At 37.8% G+C, this 23204-nt stretch overlaps 2 protein-coding genes and 2 long non-coding RNA genes across 5 annotated transcripts; 2 read left to right on the top strand and 2 right to left on the bottom strand.

The window, feature by feature from the left end:
- Positions 1-1562: 1562 nt before the first annotated feature.
- Positions 1563-3159, top strand: LOC114819472 (uncharacterized). 2 transcript variants are annotated; one of them, XR_003766642.2, is made up of 2 exons: positions 1563-2518; positions 2931-3159. It is a non-coding gene; the product is annotated as an uncharacterized lncRNA (long non-coding RNA). The 2 variants fall into 2 exon arrangements; XR_003766641.2 differs by having other exon boundaries at positions 2886-3159.
- A 182-nt stretch (positions 3160-3341) lies between these two features.
- LOC139189212 (probable disease resistance protein At4g27220) lies at positions 3342-7050 on the bottom strand. Its single transcript, XM_070807688.1, has 4 exons — positions 6574-7050; positions 6225-6482; positions 4989-5373; positions 3342-3493 (listed from the first exon to the last, which is right to left on the bottom strand). Exons 1-3 carry the CDS (start codon positions 7048-7050, stop codon positions 5008-5010), a joined length of 1101 nt encoding a protein of 366 aa, XP_070663789.1. The 3' UTR covers positions 3342-3493; positions 4989-5007.
- A 62-nt stretch (positions 7051-7112) lies between these two features.
- On the top strand, positions 7113-8148 carry LOC114819473 (uncharacterized). Its single transcript, XR_003766644.2, has 2 exons — positions 7113-7509; positions 7916-8148. It is a non-coding gene; the product is annotated as an uncharacterized lncRNA (long non-coding RNA).
- A 208-nt stretch (positions 8149-8356) lies between these two features.
- On the bottom strand, positions 8357-14078 carry LOC103422807 (probable disease resistance protein At4g27220). Its single transcript, XM_070807678.1, has 5 exons — positions 11277-14078; positions 10434-11183; positions 9735-10342; positions 9403-9523; positions 8357-8508 (listed from the first exon to the last, which is right to left on the bottom strand). The coding sequence occupies exons 1-4, from the start codon at positions 13971-13973 to the stop codon at positions 9415-9417; spliced, it is 4164 nt and encodes a 1387-aa protein (XP_070663779.1). The 5' UTR covers positions 13974-14078; the 3' UTR covers positions 8357-8508; positions 9403-9414.
- Between the last annotated feature and the right edge of the window lie 9126 nt (positions 14079-23204).

The raw sequence follows: 23204 nt of genomic DNA, 5'->3' as shown, positions 1-23204 counted from the left end.
AGAAGAACCCGAGCGAACTTGCAAGAAGAGAGACGGAGCAGGAGTAACAGACAGGGAGCAGGTAAAGGGAGTCGATCCAAAAGTCGGGATCGATAATGTTCTCTTAGTCGACGACGGCCTCGGTTCGACTCGAATCTGACGAATCCCCTCTAACATCGTTCGTCGGAGGTTAGGTTGTTGGTTTTGCAGAGTCGCCTAAAACTGGGCTTGCTGATTTGTCAACATCCTCACCCGATTTCTGAGCTTCTTCTTCTTCTCTGGTTTTTAGGGTTCCTTCGACTTGGCGTATCAAACTTTTGAGCTTCTTCTTCTATCATCGTAATTCTGCAAGCCGCAGGCTCTCTCTCTCTGCTCGTTCTGTCCCCCTCCCCTCTCTTTCCCCTAGTAAAAACCTGAGATGCAGCGGCTGAAAATCGAGTCTTAAGCCTGAGTGGCATTTTTGTAAATAAAGCAAAAGTTGGCTAAAAGCGTCCCAGTGGCAGTCTTGTAAATAAACTGAAATGTGGTTCAAAACACTATTCATTGGTACAATGCAATTGAAAAGCCTTCTTTAGACTAAAGTAATATCAATATTATTTGTAGTTTAATATAATATTTAGACAATCAAAATTTGTCCTTCAGTCAAATAGAGCAAAAGATGGTAATGTAAAATATTGTTAGCCGGTGAAAGAGAGAATCAAAGAGTGGAGGAGGAACTATTTTGCGATTCAAACGTGTAATCCTAGCTTAGGAGTGACACTACTCTTCTTTGTACCATTCTAATTTTATGAGATGTCCATGAAGGAGATTTCATGGTAGGTTGCTCGCAGCAAATTTAAGAGAACATTGATGCTCGAACGATGAAGATCTTGGTTGTCAAATTGGGCTCTGATTTGCTAGGGAGTTCAAGGATTGTTTTTTTTTTTTTGGTCGACGAGGGAGTTTAGGTTTCAGTTTGAGCTTTTGGAGGGAGACACAATATGGGTGATTGATTAATTATGATCTCTAACGAAATCCAACACAAAGCAGCATGATTGTGACCAATGCTCACATTTTTGGTAGTGGTAATTCAATCCAAAACTTCAGAATTTTAAGATACAATCCAATTGTAGTATGTAAAAATTCCAATTGTAGTATTTTAGATGTTGGAATCGAAACATTCAGTTCACTAAAACGACACCATTATATAAGAAAAATACAAGGATTGAACTTTCCAGATTCTTCTCCGCGATGGTGTCTTCACATGTCAGGCCGATACCTAGCTTTGCCATGGTGGGCCTTGCAAATCATGGATGCCTCCATCAAAAAAATTCTCAACGAAAACTCACATAATATCTTTTCGTAGTGCGCATAAGAGCAAGTCCACCCCTAAAGACTTTACGCCAGCATCCAGTGCATTTATCCACTCAAGTGAACAGTGATAAACCATAATGAACAGCAATAGGCCAATGCATCTCTATCCCTAAAAAAAATAGCCTAGTCAATTTTATTAAAAAATTATTATTTTTTATTATAAAATAATAAAAAATAATATTTTTATTTTTAATTTCTAACTTTATAAAAAAAAATTATTATTATTTTCTCATCTTCCACACCTCCTTTCCCTTCCATTTCTGCACGCCATCCACCCCTGCACTTCCTACATCTCCTGCATCTCCTCACCTCCTGCATCTCCACATCTCAACAACTAGCTCCTCTACAGCGTCTCCACACCTCCTGTCCTTCAACACCGTCGATTCGTCCTCCTGCATCTCCACACCTCCGACGCTGTCGCTTTGTCCTTCCGTCGTTCTCCCTCCATGGTTCCTTCCCTCTCGACATCCTCTCCCGCCTCAACCAGCTCTGCTCCTCAGCCTCCACAACAACTCCTTCTCTGACGTCATATGCCCTCCGACGCCACGCTGACGTCAGATAGGTCGGTCCCAAGGTCTGTCGATTTTAGGCCGGCCCGTAGACTGGCTTAGGCTGGGTGCTAGTCGATTTCACGGGCTGGAGTGAATTAACAGGGTGCTAACCTGATTTTTTGACTGGGTACTGGGCTATTCCACCTCCGGTGGAACTGCTCTAATAAGAACCTGTGAGCGCAAGCATAAGAAAATTTAGAATTAAAATGAAGATTTCACATAGCTACAAAGTTTAAGGATAGTATGATAATTTTGTATGCTGATTACCTTTGCAGTCCGGTTACCTTTCTTTTTCATTTCTATTTTAAATTTCTTTGTTTCTTTTCCTTTTCTTTTTGTCTCTCCTCCCTCCTGCATCCTCTCTCCCTCTTCTCCTAGCGAGCCGACGACTGCCGACACAACGTCTCCGTCGTTCACAGGTCACTAACGCCTGTCAAACTACACATCCAGAATGCTCTTGCCGTCCTTTATCCAATCCCTGTTAGTTTCTATAAATTCGTAGGCGATTTTCCTCAATTTCTAATTTAAGAAACGGTGACCCAGGGTTTTCCGGCCAACTTCCGGCCAATATCGCAGGAATTGGACCTCGACCCAAGAGGTAGAAATGATCCTCTTCTCGTGGGCTGTTCTCCAATGTAAGTTCTTTTTCCAAATTTTCAACTTTCAGTTTTGGGATTGATTCTTGATTTCGAATTTTATTCGATTTTCTGTATGAATGTCGGAGATGAGACTTATCGTAATTGTTGTATCTGTGAAGTTGTTGAAGCCCCTAACGATTACCGTCCTGGTTGATAGTTGAAGCATTTCTATAACATGGTGTGGGATTGAACTCTGTAGAACCTTGTATTGTTGTGAAATAGGCAATGAATGAACTCTTTTGCATAGGAATTATAAAATTATTTTATGGAAATAATGTGAAAATGTGGTACGGAATTAGAAAATGGGGGCCAAATCATGTCATGATGAAGACAATAACTTAGCCTAATTCCTTGTTTATTGTAGTTGTATTCAGCAGCTTACTTTGGTTTTGAATTGCCTGCTGTCCAGTGGATGTTTAAGACTTAACGTGGAGGAAATTCTCTCTTGAAGTTGCTTGAACTTACCTATTTGGTAGACAAGGCTCCTCAAGGGAGAGCTAGCCGGAGGTGTGAGTGGACATTTATTTAAGAAATGTTTTTTTCTTTATCAAATATTAAGCATGCCTAGATAAATATGATTTCCGTTACGTTTAGGGGAAAACCAGATTTTATGAATTAATATCAGACCTTATAGTGAATGATCATATTGTTATAGTGTATCATAATATTATTTAGCTTACACATGTCATTCATCTTACACGTCTATGGTATTACAGAACTTTTAGCATTATAAATTGAAATGCAAATATTGGTAGCTAGAGACAACTTTTCCAAATTACCATAACAAATAAGCAAACACTAATTTAGAAACAAACAGTAATAATCACAATCGAAATTTATAATACATCAAATAAGCAACATAAATAGTATTTTTGGAATGAAATTCTGGTGCAACAAATGACCTTTTATTGACTTGTACATATGATATAGTAAACGAATTGCTGAAGCCACAACGTTCTGTAAACGCTTGTCCTGCATGCATTGGAGAATATTAGAAAACACTGAAATTGGAATAAGTTGAAATGGTAATGCTTATTGTATTTGTGTTTCAGAAAATAGCGGTTTAAGGACTAAATTAATTTTCAAGTCACTTAGCACTACGGTTATGTTTATTGTATATGTGTTTCTCAAAATGGTTATACTTGTTGTAGATCAGGTGAGACATGCTAAGAGAAAAAGGTTATTCCAATATTATTGTGGAATCTGATAAAGGTTTCTTGAGGCAGATGCTAATCTCAAAAGCTTCTTCCATCTTAACTGCTATTGGGTGTAAGACTTTTATTGGGCTTACATCTATTTAGGAGTCCTAATTAATTAAGGATAAAAGAAAGGAAGTAATATCTGATTAGTCCGGATTATTTATGGTGAAGTATAGCAATAATTTTTGGGAATATCTATCCTATTAGGTCATGGATTTTAGAGGTGCTAAAGATCTGTATTAGGGGTTTCTTCATGGGCAAGAAACCTAATACTCTCACCTATAAATATAAGGCTTAGATCCCACTTTTATACACATTATTCTAGCACAAAACACCACCCCATATAGGAGTGCATAAGGGGTGTAGAGAGAGAGGAAGATCTTTGCTTGTTCGTTGCTGATCATGGTTCAATCTTGTTCATATCAATGGCTTCTCAAGGTTAGTACTTTTAGAGTGCATATTATAGATCGACTTGCATTGGGTACCTCGAAAAAATGAATTAGGTAGCAGAATGTGGTTCGACAATCCTTATTGTTCAATTTTTAAAGTACTATCCATTTATGTATATACTATAAAACATGGAAGAATAATTTTTCGAGTACTTTATAGATAATTTCATCAGTTTTTACTAAACCTAGAAGAAGTTGGAGATGGAAACATGCTAACCTTTGTGTTTGATCAATCAATTCTGTTAGTCATCTTCATCCTCCCCAGAGAATTCGTCATCTTCATTTTCATCCTCACTGTACAATTCGTCATCGTTATCCTTCCTGTTTTAGAAATAAAAGACAGATGTTTTCTTGAGATAGAATTGAGTTTTAAAAAATAAAATTACTTAAATACACTTTAGTGTGAACATATGCACATATAAATATGAACGGTTGATATTGATTTCCCTAAATTTGTAGTCAAAATTGTGGTGGTGTTAGCCATATTATGCTTGTAGCTCGAAACCAGAACGTATTTGTTGGTTGAATAAATAGAAATGTAAGATTGAGCATATATAGCTCACATACTGCAAATTATCAACCTAGCTATTCTTCAGTCCTTCGTAAAAACATTAGAAATCCCACGCATGCATCAAGGATCGAAAGAGTTGGAACAAACAGCATGAAGCATTACTGTAGTCTCTAAAAGTTTATATATTGACGTAATTGTAATTGTTTAGGAGAAAATATTTGTTGGTTCAGTGGTTGTATATTGATGATGCGGTCTTCCAGGTGGACACAAAAGTGACTGCAAATTAGAAACATTAATTTAAAGCATACCTTGTGTCATAAATGTTCCTTAGAGTGGCATTGAGGTCCCCGTCCATTCCTGTCGAAATGCGGTTTTTACTTGCAATCGGGGATTATGCGTGTCAACATGCTTAGGATCAAATGGCCCTACGTCTTGCACACTAATAACGCTCAATAACTCCAAAGATGGCAACTTCAAAGTATAAGCTTCACCACAAAAATACTTGAGTTTTGGCAGACTTGCAAGCTTGATGGACTTCACTTTAGGTAATGTAATTGTTTCATCAGTTTCTTCTTCTGCGGCAACGATTTCTTCCATCTGCTCACACTTCTTAACTTCTATGTCCTCTATACTCACGAGAAGTTTGACTATGGAGGACAGAAACAAGTATTTCAACTGGTTGCAACCAAGGTTCTAAAAAACGCTAGGCGCTAGTCGGGCGGTGAACTGGCGCCTAGCGCCTAGGCGGTTAGGCGGGGTCTAGGCGGGCGCCTAGGCGGTCTAGGCGGATTTAGGTAAATTTCTTATATATCTTGTAAATAAATGTATACTGATACTTACAAAAAATTATACTTATATGAAATCTCTGAATAAGATAGTAAAAGAATAATAAAATGCTTATCTAACAAGTCCAAAAAATCCATATCACTTGATGCTATGAATTGATAACCTGACAATCAATGTTTTTTTAATGAGAAAAAAATTAATTTTTTGTCAGGCTATTAATTTTTTTATAGATGGCAGCTAGTCTGCCCTTTGTCCAGGAAGAGATGAGTGCTCCATCGCTATCTACAAAAAAAATCCATAGCACTTGATGGATGACACAAAAATTAATAGCCTGACAACCTTTATTCTTTAAGAAAAGTCAAGGCTAGCTGTCCACATTTTAATGGACAAAAAATAAAAAATAAAAAATAAAAAAAAAAGTTTAATACATCACGTGCGTGGGTATGGAAAGAAGAGAGAGAAACTAATTCTCTCATCTTCTTCCTCCTTCGCGAACACAGACCACCAGAAGCCCAGAAAAACCAGAAGCATTCATCCTTTCTCAAGTTCGAACATAGAAAAATTGAAATTCTCAGACCGCCTAGGCCACCCAGTTGCCCTCCTAGGCCGCCCAAGGGCCGCTCAGGCCACCTCGACACCCGCCTAATCCTTGTCCCGATTTTTCTTCCGATTTTACGTTAATCCCGGCGGTTGCCCACCGCCTAGCGCCTAGGCGGCCGCCTAGGCCGATTTTTAGAACACTGGTTGCAACAATCGACCTGCAACGATTTCAAGTTTCCAAAACTGCTTCCTGTGAACATTGGTTGTGAACTACCCACCTCCCAAACACGCGTTAAACTTGGCAACTTATGTAACTGGAAGGACCTCAATTTATTGAATGCTTCAATGGAGTGATTACTTTCTTCATTCTTCGGTCCCTTTAGTTGGAAAATCACTTCCATTGAATTACAGTCACTTACAGTAAGATTTTCAAGATTATCATCATCATTTGAGTCCTCAAGATTAGTTGGTGTAACCTAGAAAATTAAACACGATCAACAAGATGAGTACAATACTAATTAAAAGTTGTACTTATAAAGGTTAATTGAACCTAATTTAAAAGCTTACCTCCAAATTAACTGGACGTGGCAATATTTCAATGGAGCGGTGGGCGTTTGGTCTTGAATATGGTGCGCATCCACATCCAGCGGGGCACCAATTTGATGAACTTGTTGGGGAAGTGCTGAAATCATGACTTGTTGAATCCTTCTTCATGTTATTCTCCAACTTCTTTCTTTGTGGAATTACGGCACCCAATGTCTTCAATTTTTCACAGTTTTCCACGCGCATATTTTTTGCGGATGACCATAGAAATGTAAATCCCTCTGGACAAAGACTTGAGAGACGAGGCAGGTCTACCAGTTCAAATGTGTTCAGTTTCGGAAACAAAATCATGTATTTTATCGCCTCTTCTTCATTTTCCTCTGTAATTCTGACTATAGTTTTCATATCCGGACATTTTGATATCTTTACCTCTTGAAGATTCAAAAGTTCTCGGGCAATTAAATGCGAGAACACATATTTTAGACCACAACATCCTCTCATTGCCAAATATCTCAAATTTTGGAAGCCCTGAAATCCAGACGGAATGTTTTTCCACAAGTGTGTAAACGATATATAAAAAGGGAAAAAAATTAAAAAAAGGGAAAAAAATTAAGATCTAAAAAGTGGGAGAAACCCATCTTCTCTCCTCCTCCCGTATCCTCTTTTGCGCTGCAACAGGAGCCCCATTAAACAGCAAGCCGACGACTGCCGAGTGCCGACGCAACAGCTCTGTCGTCCACGGCTCACCAAAGGCTCTCAAACTACACATCCAGAATGCTCTTGCCGTCCTTCATCCAATCCCCAAGTTAGTTTCTATAGATTCGTAGGCGACTTTCCTCAACCTCAAATTTAAGAAACGGTGACCCAGGGTTTTCCGGCCAACTTCCGGCCAATATCGCCAGAATTGGAGCTCGACCCAAGAGGTAGAAATGATCCTCTTCTCGTGGGCTGTTCGCCAATGTAAGTTCTTTTCCCGAATTTTCAACTTTCACTTTTGGGATTGATTCTTGATTTCAAATTTTATTCAATTTTCTGTATGAATGTCCGAGATGAGACTTATCGTAATTGTTGTATCTCTGAAGTTGTTGAAACCCCTAACGATTACGTTCCCGGTTGATAGTTGAAGCATGTCTATAACACGGTGGGATTGAACTCTGTAGAACCTTGTAATGTTGTGAATAGGCAATGAATGAACTCTGTTGCATAGGAATTATAAAATTCATGGAAAGAATGTGAAAATGTGGTACGAAATTAGAAAATGGGGGCCAAAATCATTTTATGATGAAGACAATAGCTTAGCCTGATTCCTTGTTTATTGTAGCTGTATTCAGCAGCTTACTTTGGTTTTGAATTGCCTGCTGTCCAGTGGATGGTTAAGACTTAATGTGGAGGAAATTCTCTCTTGAAGTTGCTTGAACTTACCTATTTGGTAGACAAGGCTCCTCAAGGGAGAGCTAGCCGGAGGTGTGAGTGGACATTTATTTAAGAAATGTTTTTTCTTTTATGAAATATTAAGCATGCCTAGATAAATATGATTTCCTACGTTTAGGGGAAAACCAGATTTTATGAATTAATATCAGACCTTATGGTGAATGATCATATTATTATAGTGTATCATAATATTATTTAGGTTACACATGATCAATATTACACGTGTCATTCCTCCAGCATGTCATTCATCTTACACGTCTATGGTATTACAGAACTTTTAGCATTATAAATTGAAATGCAAATATTGGTAGCTAGAGACAACTTTTCCAAATTACCATAACAAATAAGCAAACACTAATTTAGAAACAAACAGTAATAATCACAATCGAAATTTATAATACATCAAATAAGCAACATAAATAGTATTTTTGGAATGAAATTCTGGTGCAACAAATGACCTTTTATTGGCTTGTACATATGATATGGTAAACGAATTGCTGAAGCCACAACGTTCTGTAAACTCTTGTCCTGCATGCATTGGAGAATATTAGAAATCACTGAAGTTGGAATAAGTTCAAATGGTAATGCTTATTGTACATGTGTTTCAGAATATAGCGGTTTAAGGACCAAATTAATTTTCGAGTCACTTAGCACTACGGTTATGTTTATTGTATATGTGTTTCTCAAAACAGTTATGCTTGTTGTAGATCAGGTGAAACTTGCTAACAGAAAAAGGTTATTCCAATATTATCGTGGAATCTGATAAAGGTTTCTTGAGGCAGTTGCTAATCCGAAAAGCTTCTTCCATCTTGACTGCTATTGGGTGTAAGACTTTTATTGGGCTTACATCTATTTAGGAGTCCTAATTGATTAAGGATAAAAGAAAGGAAGTAATATTTGATTATTCCGGATTACTTATGGTGAAGTATAGCAATAATTTTTGGGAATATCTATCCTATTAGGTCATGGATTTTAGAGGTGCTAAAGATCTGTATTAGGGTTTTCTTTATGGGCAAGAAACCTAATACTCTCACCTATAAATATGAGGCTTAGGTCCCACTTTTATACATATTATTCTAGCATAAAACACTACCCCATATAGAAGTGCATAAGGTGTGTAGAGAAAGAGGAAGATCTTTGCTTGTTCGTAGCTGATCATGGTTCAATCTTGTTCATATGAATGGCTTCTCAAGGTTAGTACTTTTAGAGTGCATATTATAGATCGACTTGCATTGGGTACCTTGAAAAAATGAATTAGTAGCAGAATGTGGTTCGACGATCCTTATTGTTTAATTTTTTAAGTACTATCCATGTATGTACATATTCTATAAAACATGGTAGAAAATTTTTTTGTGTACTTCATAGATAATTTCATCAGTTTTTAATAAACCTAGAAGAAGTTGGAGATGGAAACATGCTAACCTTTGTGCTTGATCAGTCATTTGTGTTCGTCCTCCCTGTCGATTTCGTCATCTTCATCCTCGCCGTCGATTTCGTCATCTTCATCCTCGCCATAGAATTCTCATCTTCATTTTCATCCTCACTGTACAATTCATCATCATTATCCTTCCAGTTTTAGAAATAAAAGACAGATGTTTTCTTGGGATAGAATTGAGTTTTAAAAAATAAAATTACTTGAATACACTTTAGTGTGAACATATGCACATATATATGGTATTTGACTAAATTTTGAGAACACTTTTCTCAAAATAAATATGAACTGTTGATTCCTTGTCCATTAATCTAAAGCATACCTTGTCCATTCCTGTCGAAATGTGGGTTTTACTTGCAATCGGGGATTATGCGTGTCAACAAGCTTAGAATCAAATGGCCTTATGTCTTGCACATTAATAACCTTCAATAACTCCAAAGACGGCAACTTCAAAGTATAAGCTTCACCACAAAAATACTTGAGTTTTGGCAGACTTTGAAGCTTGATGGACTTCACTTTAGGTAATGTAATTGTTCCATCAGTTTCTTCTTCTGCGGCAACGATTTCTTCCATCTGCTCACACTTCTTAACTTCTATGTCCTCTATACTCACGAGAAGTTTGACTATGGAGGACAGAAACAAGTATTTCAACTGGTTGCAACAATCGACCTGCAACGATTTCAAGTTTCCAAAACTGCTTCCTGTGAACATTGGTTGTGAACTACCCACCTCCCAAACACGCGTTAAACTTGGCAACTTATGTAACTGGAAGGACCTCAATTTATTGAATGCTTCAATGGAGTGATTACTTTCTTCATGCTTCGGTCCCTTTAGTTGGAAAATCACTTCCATTGAATTACAGTCACTTACAGTAAGATTTTCGAGATTATCATCATCATCATTTGAGTCCTCAAGATTAGTTGGTGTAACCTAGAAAATTAAACACGATCAACAAGATGAGTACAATACTAATTAAAAGTTGTACTTATAAAGGTTAATTGAACCTAATTTAAAAGCTTACCTCCAAATTAACTGGACGTGGCAATATTTCAATGGAGCGGTGGGCGTTTGGTCTTGAATATGGTGCGCATCCACATCCAGCGGGGCACCAATTTGATGAACTTGTTGGGGAAGTGCTGAAATCATGACTTGTTGAATCCTTCTCAGACTTATTCTCCAACTTCTTTCTTTGTGGAATTACAGCACCCAATGTCTTCAAATTTTCACATTTTTTCACGTGCATATTTTTTGCGGATGACCATAGAAATGTAAATCCCTCTGGACAAAGACTTGTGAGACGAGGCAGGTATTTTAGTTCAAATGTGTTCAGTTTCGGAAACAAAATCATGTATTTTGTCGCCTCTTCTTCATTTTCCTCTGTGATTCTAACTATAGTTTCCATGTCCGGACATCTAGATATCTTTACCTCTTGAAGATTCAAAAGTTCTCGGGCAATTAAATGCGAGAACACATATTTTAGACCACAACATCCTCTCATTGCCAAATATCTCAAATTTCGAAAGCCCTGAAATCCAGACGAAATGTTTTTCCACAAGTGTGTAAACGAACCCTGGATTATCTCCAACTTACTTAACTGGGGAAATATTGGAGTTGTCTGGCCATGGATTTTCAGATCAAATAGCACGCCTTCAAACTTCATATCTTCCAATTCTACCTCTTCTAAACATGGAAACCATGAAATGCACTTTGATGGAAATATTGCTTTTTCAAATATGCCTGCAGATTGATGCTCAACCCTTGCCGTTGTTTCCTGAAAAAGAAAAATCATTATCAGTTAAACAATTTCAAATTTCCACATATTGGCTGCCTCCTCATATCATAGAGATTGGAGAGTGGGACATACCTCTTGGTTGGAGTATAGCTTGTTGGCTTGGAAGAAACCAACCAAACTCCCTAGACCCTCGAGAGTCAAATTGGTTAATTTATGGAAAGATATCATATCGGCTTCCTCCTCATGTTCCCTCCCCTGCTTCGACACAATTTCTTCCATTTGATCACATCCATTAACGTTTAATTCCTGGAGTTGTACCAAGTTTCTCGCTACTGATAGTGAAAAGGCATATTTTAAGACATCACAATTTGTCAAATAAAGGCATCTTAGGTTGGTCAAAAAGCCATCCGAAAGCTTACTAACTGACTGTATGCGAGGAAAGAGTGCCTGTTGGGTCGCACTTGTTCCATTTGCAAGATACTCGGTATTTGGACAATTCAAAAGAGCCAAAACTTTCAAATCTTGAAATCCCTCTTGGTCTAAATCAGTGAGGACAGAGAAATTCTTAACATAGTTCAAAATCAATCTTTTAGATTTTTTCAACAAAAGTCTAACTGCTTGACTCTCCATCAGTTCCCTCGCATCACTTTCATCAATTGCCAAACAATTTTCGAATGCATAAGTTGTGGGGAAACAATACCTTGCTGGTGTAAGCCGTATAGCGAATCTTGGGCTTTTCAAGACTAAGTCTTTTGGCAACAAGTGGATGAAATTGGGGGGTATATTTATGGATAGAACCTTCAAATGATGAGACAGAGACATCACCTTAGAAATGCTTGCCATCCCCTTCTCTTCTCTTCCTGTTTCAATTTCCCATTTATTAAAGCTATCAAGCATATATAACTCTTCAAGTCTACATAAGCTGGAGAAGATACCATGTGGAATCACCTCAAGATTCCTGCAATTTGTCGTATCTAACAACCTTAACTGTTTAAGTCGTCCAATTTCCCTCGGCAACTCACGCATGGAATCACAATCCCGAAAGCTGAGGATTTCTAAATTCTCCAAACTCCCAATAACATCAGTAGACATGCCATCAAATTTAGACCCATTTAGGGTCAAGGTCCGCAGGTTCTTCAGTAATCCTAGTGAGCTTGATGAGCCTAGGTCTTCCATTTCCATTTGCACCAAAGCTAAAACCTTCAGTTCTTTCATCGCCTTACAAATGTTGTCCATGCTACCTTCTGAAAAACGTCCTTTCATCGTCTGTAGAAACTCAAGTTTTGGGCATTTCAAACCATCTTGAATCTCCAAATCGCCAACAAGTGAGATTGTAGTGTAATGGTCATATGTAGCTAGATTTGGCCACCCTTTATTTTCAGCATTACTTCTTATCAGAAATCCATGTGGATCTCTTGAAGCAATTGATATGACAACATCGCGAACTATGTCATGCATTTTTGTAGTCCCACTCCAGTCATTATCTAGTAACAAAAACCTTCTTTGTAGTTGGTCAACCAAAGAATGCACTTTATTTCTTGCTTCTTCCAAAGTATCGCTGCTGCTAAAATATCCTCGATCCCACCCATATCGAACCAAATCCTCAATTGGAATGCTATAATCTTCTGGAAATAAACAACAAAGTAAAAGACATGACTTGGCTTCATCACTCTCCAATCTATCATAACTCCATTTTATGCTTGAATAAACTTTGCCGTTTAGTCCAGGGATGTTATCTGGGATAGACTTTCGCAGCTGATTAAGGGCATTAACCCATTCGTGCTTCTTTTTCTTTTCTAGGGCTTTTCCAACAGTTACAATTGCAATAGGTAAACCTCCACATTCATTCACGACCTCTTCTGCAATGGAATGGAAATCTGGATCATCGAAGGATTCACCTACGATTTCTCTAAAGAGCTCCCGTGATTCTTCTGTTGTTAAAGTTGGGACTGCAATAATTTGTTGACTTTCCATCGCATTGCAGACTTCCAAATTCCGTGATGTCAACAAAATTTTGCACCCTTTATGAGTATGTCCATAAGGAAGTCCTATAGCCTCAAAATTAAGCTCTGTCCATACATCATCTAACACAATCAGTATCCTCCTTATTTCCATGAGTCTGTCATGCAGCTTTAGTGCTCTTCCGGACTCAGAATCCTCATCAAATTTCAAATCTATTTGTGCTGCAATGTCCAACTGGATCGTCTTAATACTTGGGCTTTGAGACACAGTTGCCATTACAGTTTTATCAAACATGTTCCGTTCTGCTAATCTTTTGATGATTTCTTTCGCCATTGTGGTTTTACCCACACCCCCCATTCCACAAATCCCGATCATTCTTACTTCTTCCCTCTTCAAACCCTCTATCACCTCATTCATGTTTTCCATTCTGGACTTGAAATGTTTAAATCCGTCTTTGAATGTTGACCATATCTCTCGTGAAGGTGCAGCATAGGCCACATTTTCAAATGTTCCTTCGTTTTGGAGCTGGAGAACATGTTGTGTAATCTTATAGGCTTTCCGACTCAAGCTCCATCGATACATACATCGCCTTTTCCTGTCAATCTCAACCTCAAAATGCGACACTTTTTGGATCATTTCGTCCACATTCTTTAGCCAACTCTGAATATCAGGGTGGATAAATTTACCGTTCCTTTTGGCAGCATTTACCCATCCCTGCACTTCATTTTTCTTGTCACAGAGCTTTTTTATCTCACGCTTAAGATTTTCTAGGTTGGAATGGTAATTAATCAAATAGGCAGACTCTGTTCCTATTGGTGCGACCAATGACTCTCCAATTTTTGAGGCAATTGCAATTATAATTTCCATTTCCTTCTGAAATCAAAGACCATGGCTTGAATGCTCCTATTTGTTGGTAGCTTTTTTAAGTCTCGTGCTCAGTGCTCTACTACCTAAAACCAAAGAAGCACTACCCCAACACAATATTAGATATTTTTGTCCTGTTTAAATCTAAGTGGTATTTTATTTTTATTTTTATTTTTATTTTATCAAAGTTGGAGTTACGATTCAAATTTAGGACCTTTTTCTCTAATTAGAAAATTTCTCACTTGACTAACAATTAGTTAGTATTAGTTCGAAATGAGTCACAAAGATGAGAGAAAATCGGTTACGGTGGTTTGGACATGTGCAAAGAAGGCCTACTGACGTTCCGATTAGAAGATGCGACTATGGGACAGAGGTTCAGGGCCGAAGGGGTAGAGGAAGACCTAGGAAAACTTTGGAAGAGACTCTAAGAAAAGACTTAGAGTACTTGGATCTAACGAAGGACATGACACAGGATCGAGCACAATGGCGTTCTAAGATTCATATAGCCGATCCCACTCAGTGACTTGGATTTTCCAAGTCTCCAACCGAGAAGTTTTCCTCACTCGGGAAATTAAGGGAACACTACCCCAACCTACATGCTCCACTCAGAAAGCTTCAACATACAAGCTTTAACAAAAGAAAATTCAAAGAACTTAGCGAAGAAGGCTTTGGTGTATTTAACACAATACGTTGAAATGAAGGAAAGCTTATTTATTGATATCCCCGATAAGCTACAAATATGTACATATACATGAGTCAAAATAAGCACACAAGAGGGAGCCTTCACAAAGGTTGCTTAGGAGAAGTCTCAGCAGTCGGTAGAGCCCCAGAAAGAGAAGGCACCGGAGGGGGATCATTTGGAGCCTCAGTACTGGACAGAACCCTAGAAGGAGGAGGCATCAGAGGTTGATCATTTGGAGCTTCATTACGCGGTACAGCCCCAGAAGACGAAGGCAATAAATGCCTTTGGAACAAACCCACAAATCTCTGATGATCAAGTAAAACTTGACCATCAGTTTCCTTCATCTGGTTAAGCTTCCTCTTCATGTTTGTAGCATAGTCATGTGCGAGCCGGTGCAACTGTTTATTCTCATGCTTGAGCCCTCTAATCTCCTGTTTGAGACTCATCACTTCAGCCGCCAATGATTCAACTTGGCGGGTTCGAGCAAATAGGCGTTGGGCCATATTAGACACAGAACCTGCACACTGAACACTGAGAGCCAGCGAATCCTTAACAGCTAACTCATCAGACCGTTTGGAAAGTAGTCTGTTATCTTTGGGAGTGAGAAGGTTCCTGGCCACCACCGCAGCGGTCATATCATTCTTCATCACGGAATCCCCAACGGTAAGAGGACCAGGGGAGACGAAGGATGGGCGCCATATGTTGTCTGGAGAAGGCGGGGCTGCCTCTTCAACAAGGTTCAAGTCAAAACGACGGTCGGAGGGGCCAGACATTTTCAAAGGTGTTGAAGAGAGAAGAGGTCGGACAAATCAAGATCTTAGAAGTGCAAGAATGAAGCTTCTACTGGTGGAGATTCAAGTGTGCTTTGGAACTTAATGCCAACCCCTATAAAAATCTGCACTCGACGAAGCTTCAGAAATCGAAGAGGCGCCTGCTCAGAAATCGAAGAGGCGTTTGCTTTCTCAAAAGCTGGGCTGCTTAGAGATCACGAGGGTTGATCTCAGAAATCGAAGAGGCGTTTGCTTTCTCAAAAGTTGGGCTGCTCAAAGACCACGAAGGCCGATCTCAAAAATCGAAGAGGCGCTCGCTTTCTCAAAAGCTGGGCTCCCCAGAGACCACGAGGGCCGATCTCAGAAATCGAAGAGGCACCTACTTTTCCAGCCTTTTCCAGCCTTGTCAGCACCTGTCACACGCACACTCAGTTTTGCGAAAATTATGGGCATTCTGTCAAAGACTTCTGGGGAAGTAGAAAACACATGAATCTTACTGTTCAATCACCCACTTCCCACACGCAACAATAGCTCATGGGTACCACAGATAACTTTGCCAAAGTTCTCTGCCAAAGTTGAGCACGTGAAGCTTGCAGCTCCCACTACATCGCTCTGACCAAGAAGGGTAAAAGAATAGCAAAGAAACAACACTAACAAAGTTTAGACCCATAAATTTTGAAGGTCTAGCTACCATATTATTACCCACAAGGGTAAAGGAACAGTACCACTGCTGGATAATTGGAAAGTCCCTGTGTGTCAACCTCTGTGCTTCGTGGCAAGGTAGACTAGCAAACATGCCCAACCTTTACTCACATTCGAGAAAACACTCCCAATAAGATTGCTTGCTCCAAAATCGAAGAGGCACCGTCCTTCGAATCTCGAGAGCCAGACTCCCAACATGACTACTTTCTTAAAAATCGAAGAGAGGGTAAAGGAACAGTACCATTGCTGGATAATTGGAAAGTCCCTGTGTGTCAACCTCTGTGCTTCGTGGCAAGGTAGACTAGCAAACATGCCCAACCTTTACTCACATTCGAGAAAACACTCCCAACAAGATTGCTTGCTCCAAAATCGAAGAGGCACCGCCCTCCGAATCTCGAGAGCCAGACTCCCAACATGATTACTTTCTCAAAAATCGAAGAGACACTGCTCCCCGAATCTCGAGAGCCAGACCCCCAGCATGATTGCTTTCTCAAAAATCGATGAGGTATCGTTCTCCGAATCAATCGAAGAGGCGCTCGCTTTCTCAAAAGCTGGGCTGCTCAGAGACCACGAGGGCCGATCTCAGAAATCGAAGAGGCACCTACTTTTCTAGCCTTGTCAGCAACTGTCACACGCACACTCAGCTTTGCAGAAATTATGGGCATTCTGTCGAAGACTTCTGGTGAAGTAGAAAGCACATGAATCTTACTGTTCAATCACCCACTTCCCACACGCAACAATAGCTCATGGGTACCACAAATAACTTTGCCAAAGTTCTCTGCCAAAGTTGAGCACGTGAAGCTTGCAGCTCCCACTACATCGCTCTGACCAAGAAAGGTAAAAGAATAGCAAAGAAACAGCACTAACAAAAGTTTAGACACATAAATTTTGAAGGTCTAGCTACCATATTATTACCCACAACTGTAAAGGAACAGTACCACTGCTGGATAATTGGAAAGTCCCTGTGTGTCAACCTCTGTGCTTCGTGGCAAGGTAGACTAGCAAACATGCCCAACCTTTACTCACATTCGAGAAAACACTCCCAATAAGATTGCTTGCTCCAAAATCGAAGAGGCACCGTCCTTCGAATCTCGAGAGCCAGACTCCCAACATGACTACTTTCTCAAAATCGAAGAGAGGGTAAAGGAACAGTACCATTGCTGGATAATTGGAAAGTCCCTGTGTGTCAACCTTTGTGCTTCGTGGCAAGGTAGACTAGCAAACATGCCCAACCTTTACTCACATTCGAGACAACACTCCCAACAAGATTGCTTGCTCCAAAATCGAAGAGGCACCGCCCTCCGAATCTCGAGAGCCAGACTCCCAACATGATTACTTCCTCAAAAATCGAAGAGACACTGCTCTCCGAATCTCGAGAGTCATACCCCCAGCATGATTGCTTTCTCAAAAATCGAAGAGGCATCGTTCTCCGAATCTCGAGAGCCAGATACCACAGACCACTTTTTCAAAGTGCTCTGACAGAGTTAAAACATGTGAAACTGGCAGCTCCCACTACCGTGCTATGACCAAGCAGGGTAAAGGAATAACATTACTACTTGTTGTTAGGGAGACTCCTATATATGTCGACCTCCATCCCCAACGGACAGGCAGACCTGCAAAAATGCTCAACCCTTCATCATATCTGAGAGGACACTCCCAACGAAGCCTTTCGAAATATTCAGCTTTCTTTCCCCCTGATAATACCTCTGCAAACAAGCTATACTAGAGCAAGAATATCTCATATCATCAGGGTTAAAAGCAAGAGTATCCCATATCATGCTTTTTCCCTGTCTTTTCTTTTGGCCTTGTTTTTACCTGCAAGACAAGGAGAAAGAGAGCAATCAGTCAGCACTTGGAATCAAGCTTCCAGCCAGGAACTGACTGCCTGGAACCCCTTACCTGATTACTTACCTGGCATTGCTCTCGAGTACTCATCTTCAACATCTTATGTTTCCAGGGAAGATTCCGCATCTGCTTGAGGAACAGATAGGGCAAGTGCGAAGGATACAAGGAAGCATGTGGAGACAAGCGTAACAGCACACGTGCCGATACATTTATTACTCTGTCAAAAGCAAAAGTATCCCATATCAGCAGGGTGGAACGTACTCTAGATTTGATGGACTTGTTTTGACCCTCAAATTCTTCAGTCGGCCTTATACTCTGGAGGAAACCAGAAAACCCTCCAGCTCAGTTCAAGAATAAGCCTGTGGAAAGTTACTTCTTCAAAAGCAAAAGTATCTCATATCATCTCTTCTCATTTTTCTTCTCTTTATCCTTCATGCTGCTGCAAGATGGGGAGAAGGTGAACAATCAGTCGGAGCTCTGATTGCTTACCTTGTCTGTCACCTCTTTCAGCAGACCCCCTAGCTCGGCGACTTGGGGGACTCCTACTACATGGTTTGTATCGCGCTTGACCAAGCCTGAAACTACAAGTAAGCTTCAAGTGAAATTGATACATTACCTTGTGCATCTCCACCAGTTAAAGATACCACTCCTGGATGGAGGAAGAGTACTTCCAGAGAAGATGCCACATCTACCTATGAGACAGATAAGGCAAGTCAAGACGACACCACACTCCGATACTTAGAAGTTTCGTGATTACGAGATCATTCTCCCACAATATTTCCTAATGTCATTTGTACTAAATCATTCACTTGTACTCACTAAATGAGAGCTTGAACCTATGTACTTGTGTAAACCCTTCACAATTAATGAGAACTCTTCTATTCCGTGGACGTAGCCAATCTGGGTGAACCACGTACATCTTGTGTTTGCTTTCCTATCTCTATCCATTTATATACTTACCCACACTAATGACCGGAGCAATCTAGCGAAGATCACAAAAAGCGATCGTTTTCGCTACCTAGGATCTATCTTGCAAGAGAACGGAGAATTAGATGGAGATCTCAACCATAGAATACGAGCTGGATGGAAAGAGTGCATCCGGCGTGTTGTGTGACCGTCGTAGGCCACTGAAGCTCAAGGGAAAATTTTATAGGACGGCAATAAGGCTAGCGATGTTGTATGGCACAGAATGTTGGGTGGTGAAGCATCAACACGTACACAAAATGGGTGTAGCGGAGATGAGGATGCTTCGTGGGATGTGTGGGCACACGAGAAAGGATAAGATTGGGAATGAGGATATCCGAGGTAAAGTAGGAGTAGCCGAAATTGTAGGAAATATGAGAGAAAATCGGCTCCGGTGATTTTGAACATGTGCAAAGAAGGCCGACTGACGCTCCGGTTCAAAGATGTGACTACGGGACAGAGGTTCAGGGCCGAAGGGGTAGAGGAAGACCTAGGACAACTTTGGAAGAGACTCTAAGAAAAGACTTAGAGTACTTGGATCTAACGGAGGACATGACACAAAACCGAGCGCAATGGCGTTTTAGGATTCATATAGCCGACCCCACTTAGTGGGAAAAGGCTTTGTTGTTGTTGTTGTTGTTGTTTTTTCATTCATCCTCATGCCATTACCATATACCTCACTGTATATTGGTTTCTTAATTTGTCCTTTAATTAGTTAAGCGATTTTTTTTGGAGATAATCTTGATTTTTCATTCAATATATTTATCCAATTCTCTTTTTAATAATTTTTTCGTACAAAATATTTTTTCTCCTAAAATTAAAATATAATTTTATGTTCAAGATAACGAAAATGGTGGATGTTTATATTTTTTAAATTGTTATATATACATTTTATTAAGAGAATTCTTTTGTATACATTATTGGTACGTTTATTATTGGTTTTCATACTTAATTTTGTTTTTTGGTATGTTCAGTTGTGCACATACCATTGATTGGTATGTTTAGTTTTAGTATTTGGTATGTTTTATTTTAGTTAATGGTACGTTTCATTTTAGTTTTTGGTATGTATAATTTTAATTTTTGGTACATATCATTGATTGATAACTTAATAATTATGTATTTTTATGTTGGAGTAATAATAATAATTTTGGTTTAAAGAAGGCTAGATTTAGGAGCTTTGGATATTGTTTCTGGAATAAATTGGTGGATTAATGACAGTTCATGTTATTTTGAATTTTAGAAAGAGGACGTTTTAAAAATCGTGGCACCAAAATTGTAGAAAGTAGTTTAATAAATGGGACACTTTGGATGCGATCCCTAGCTATCAATATTCTTTGATTGAAATCTTGTTAGTTTTTAGTTTTTGATTGAGGTCCCTGACATTAATGTAATAATGTAAGTTACTATATTTTTAAAATTAAAAATTAAAAATTAAAATTTGTAATTGTTTATATTAATGAGATTTTAAATAAAACCCATAATTTATGGGATTAAAAATAATAAAATATAAATTATACTCTCTATTATATTGTGTGTGTGTGTACATATATGTATGGGTACATTAACCAAAATTAACAAAAAAAGTTATTGTACCAAAACATGGATACATTCTCAAATCAACGAAAAAAATGTACCCATATAAGTTTAAACATGGATTAAAAAATTTGAATGGATTTTATATTAAAAAAAAAGTACATTTTACATATAAGAAATTGATATATTTGAGAATGGGTACATTGAAGATTAAAAAAATTGAAAAATTATATGAATGGGTACATTTAAGATTAAAAAATTGAGAATCTTTATATATATATATATATATATAAACTAATAGGTACAAACTTAATTTAATTTAATTTTTTATTATTTTGGAAATGTTTGAATTGAAAATTAATTAGAAGTTTAATAGAGGTGTGAGTATTAAACCCTAAATTAATTACTAATTTTTATATTAAAAAATTAACAAATAAACATGTAAATTCATTATCACATTAATGCTAGGGACTTGAATCAAAATTTGAGAACTAATAAGGTCTTAGTCAATGAACAGTAAGAACTAGGGACCAGATACTAATTTTTCCTTAATAAAAAGTCTAAAAGCTAGGGATGTTGGGTCTATCAAATTCAAAAATCAAGCACCTAGATCAAAATTATCTTTGAATATAAGATCATCACTGTGTTTAAAATAATTGAATTTTTATTTGAGTTTATTGTGTTGCTGGACTTGAATTAGTTGAAATTGTTGTTGATACATAGGGTTCTTTAGAAATAGACCTTTGTAATTTTACTTTTTAAACAAAAATCCACATATATATTTTTTAGTACATCGATATTTTTACATTAATGGGAGGGGGAGTTCGGCAAAATCACATAATAAGCAGCCCAAAATCCACATATATTTAAATATCAAATTGAAACACACCTGTTTTTATTGAAAGTGGCAAGGTACATACGCCAGGTAGAAGGTTGTTTCGTCCCGTTGTCCTTTACTCATTTAGTGGCTTCTGTCCAAGGACAACTGAAATTGTATGTTTGGTATTAACTCTTGTAAACGGAATCTAAATCCATTGACATGTAGACAAAGAAATAACCTCATATTACAAACTATTTACATAATTGAAACAATATATATATATTCTCCTTTTTATTATTATTATATAATGATAATCTTCATAAAATAATTTACTTATATTTTTTTGAACCAAATGACATATGACATCCTTTATATCAAACCAAATGACAAAAAATGATTTACTTATCTATATATGTTAAGCCAAAAGACAAAAAAAGAAAAAAAGAAAAAAAAAGAATCTTTCATAATTTACCTATACCTATATGTGAAATATAGGTAAAATAAATCTTGAACCAAATCACATCCTTTATGTTGAAGGTAAATTATTTTGCATGTATTATTACATACATTAACCACATTTTATTGTTATTATATATGTGTAGAGAAATAATTTACCTATATTTATATAGAATATAATTAAATAATTTTGGAAAAAAAATAACATTCTTATATTTTGTTGGTAACTAATGCTCACATATTTTGAAAACGGAAAAACTAAACCAAAAAAAATCCTAATTTATGCAAATTTGAAAAGCAACTAAGGAATTTAAAAGGGAAAAAAATAAAACAAATGAAAACCCTAGCATCATATCCTATTATTATTAATATGCAATGAAATCATGATTTTAAAATTTGTTTTTAATTTGACATAAGTTACTAGGGCTATTTTAGACATCTAAAAATACAAAACTGTGTGAAGTCAAAAGCTAATCAATAAAATTGTTGAGTTGGCGCCTAGTCATAGTGTTGGAGCTCAGCCGAAATACAATATTTGGCGGGTACTAGAATGTTAAATTAACACTTTTGTTTCTTGGTCAGGCAGGGTAAAAACAAACGTCTAAAACAACAAATAATGGAAAGAAATAGAGTTTTAGAAAAGTACGTACGTACCTGTATCGTAAATCAACGCAATCAATTGTCCGGCAAATTAAAATTGAAATTTTGAAATCTATGCCTTGTTCAGCAACAAGTCATATGTCAGGTACTAGTAGTGGTGCTTCACAAATTTGCTAGAAAATTTGAATGCCGAATGTTAGCATGCATAAGGAGGGCAGATCATGCACATCAATGCAAATATATATGAGCAGATAACTTCTATGGCGAAGAGTTAATCAGAGCTTTCTAACAATACAAACAGGAGAAGCAAAAAAAAATATACATGTAAAGTCATTGAGTTTTTGTTAGGAAAATATAATATGATGAGTCTTAATAAAAGAAAATTGAATTTTAAGGGGTAAAGTCATATTTTCAGTTGATGGTTTCAGTGCATGTGTATATTTATTTACTCTTTATTATTTTACAGTATGCAAATTTCGAATAGTTTACATTTCACCACCATATAGCGGAAGCGATTTCAAACTTTTTGTATTGCGATGAGAAAAATAAAAATTTGATTGTAAGGGTGGATTAGCTGACGTGGTTGAACATCAAAACACAATAACATATAGTACAAACACCTAAAACAATAAATATTGAAAAGAAATTGAGTTTCTAAGAAGTACATACGTACCTGTATTGTAAATCAACCCAATGCAACTGTTCGGTAGAGACAAAAATGAAATTCTGAAATCTATGCCTTGTTCAACAACAATATGTCTGGTACTAGACCTGGTGCTTCACGAATTTGCTAGAAAATATAATGTAAATCCAACACTTTAGTTTCTTAGTCACACAGTGGTAAAAAGAAACACCTAAAACGA

This window comes from Malus domestica, chromosome 11 (genome assembly GCF_042453785.1).
Source record: "Malus domestica chromosome 11, GDT2T_hap1".
In the NCBI taxonomy this organism is placed as follows: Eukaryota; Viridiplantae; Streptophyta; class Magnoliopsida; order Rosales; family Rosaceae; genus Malus; species Malus domestica.
The sequence above is the reverse complement of the archived record's forward strand: the minus strand, read 5'-3'. Positions and strand labels throughout refer to the sequence as shown.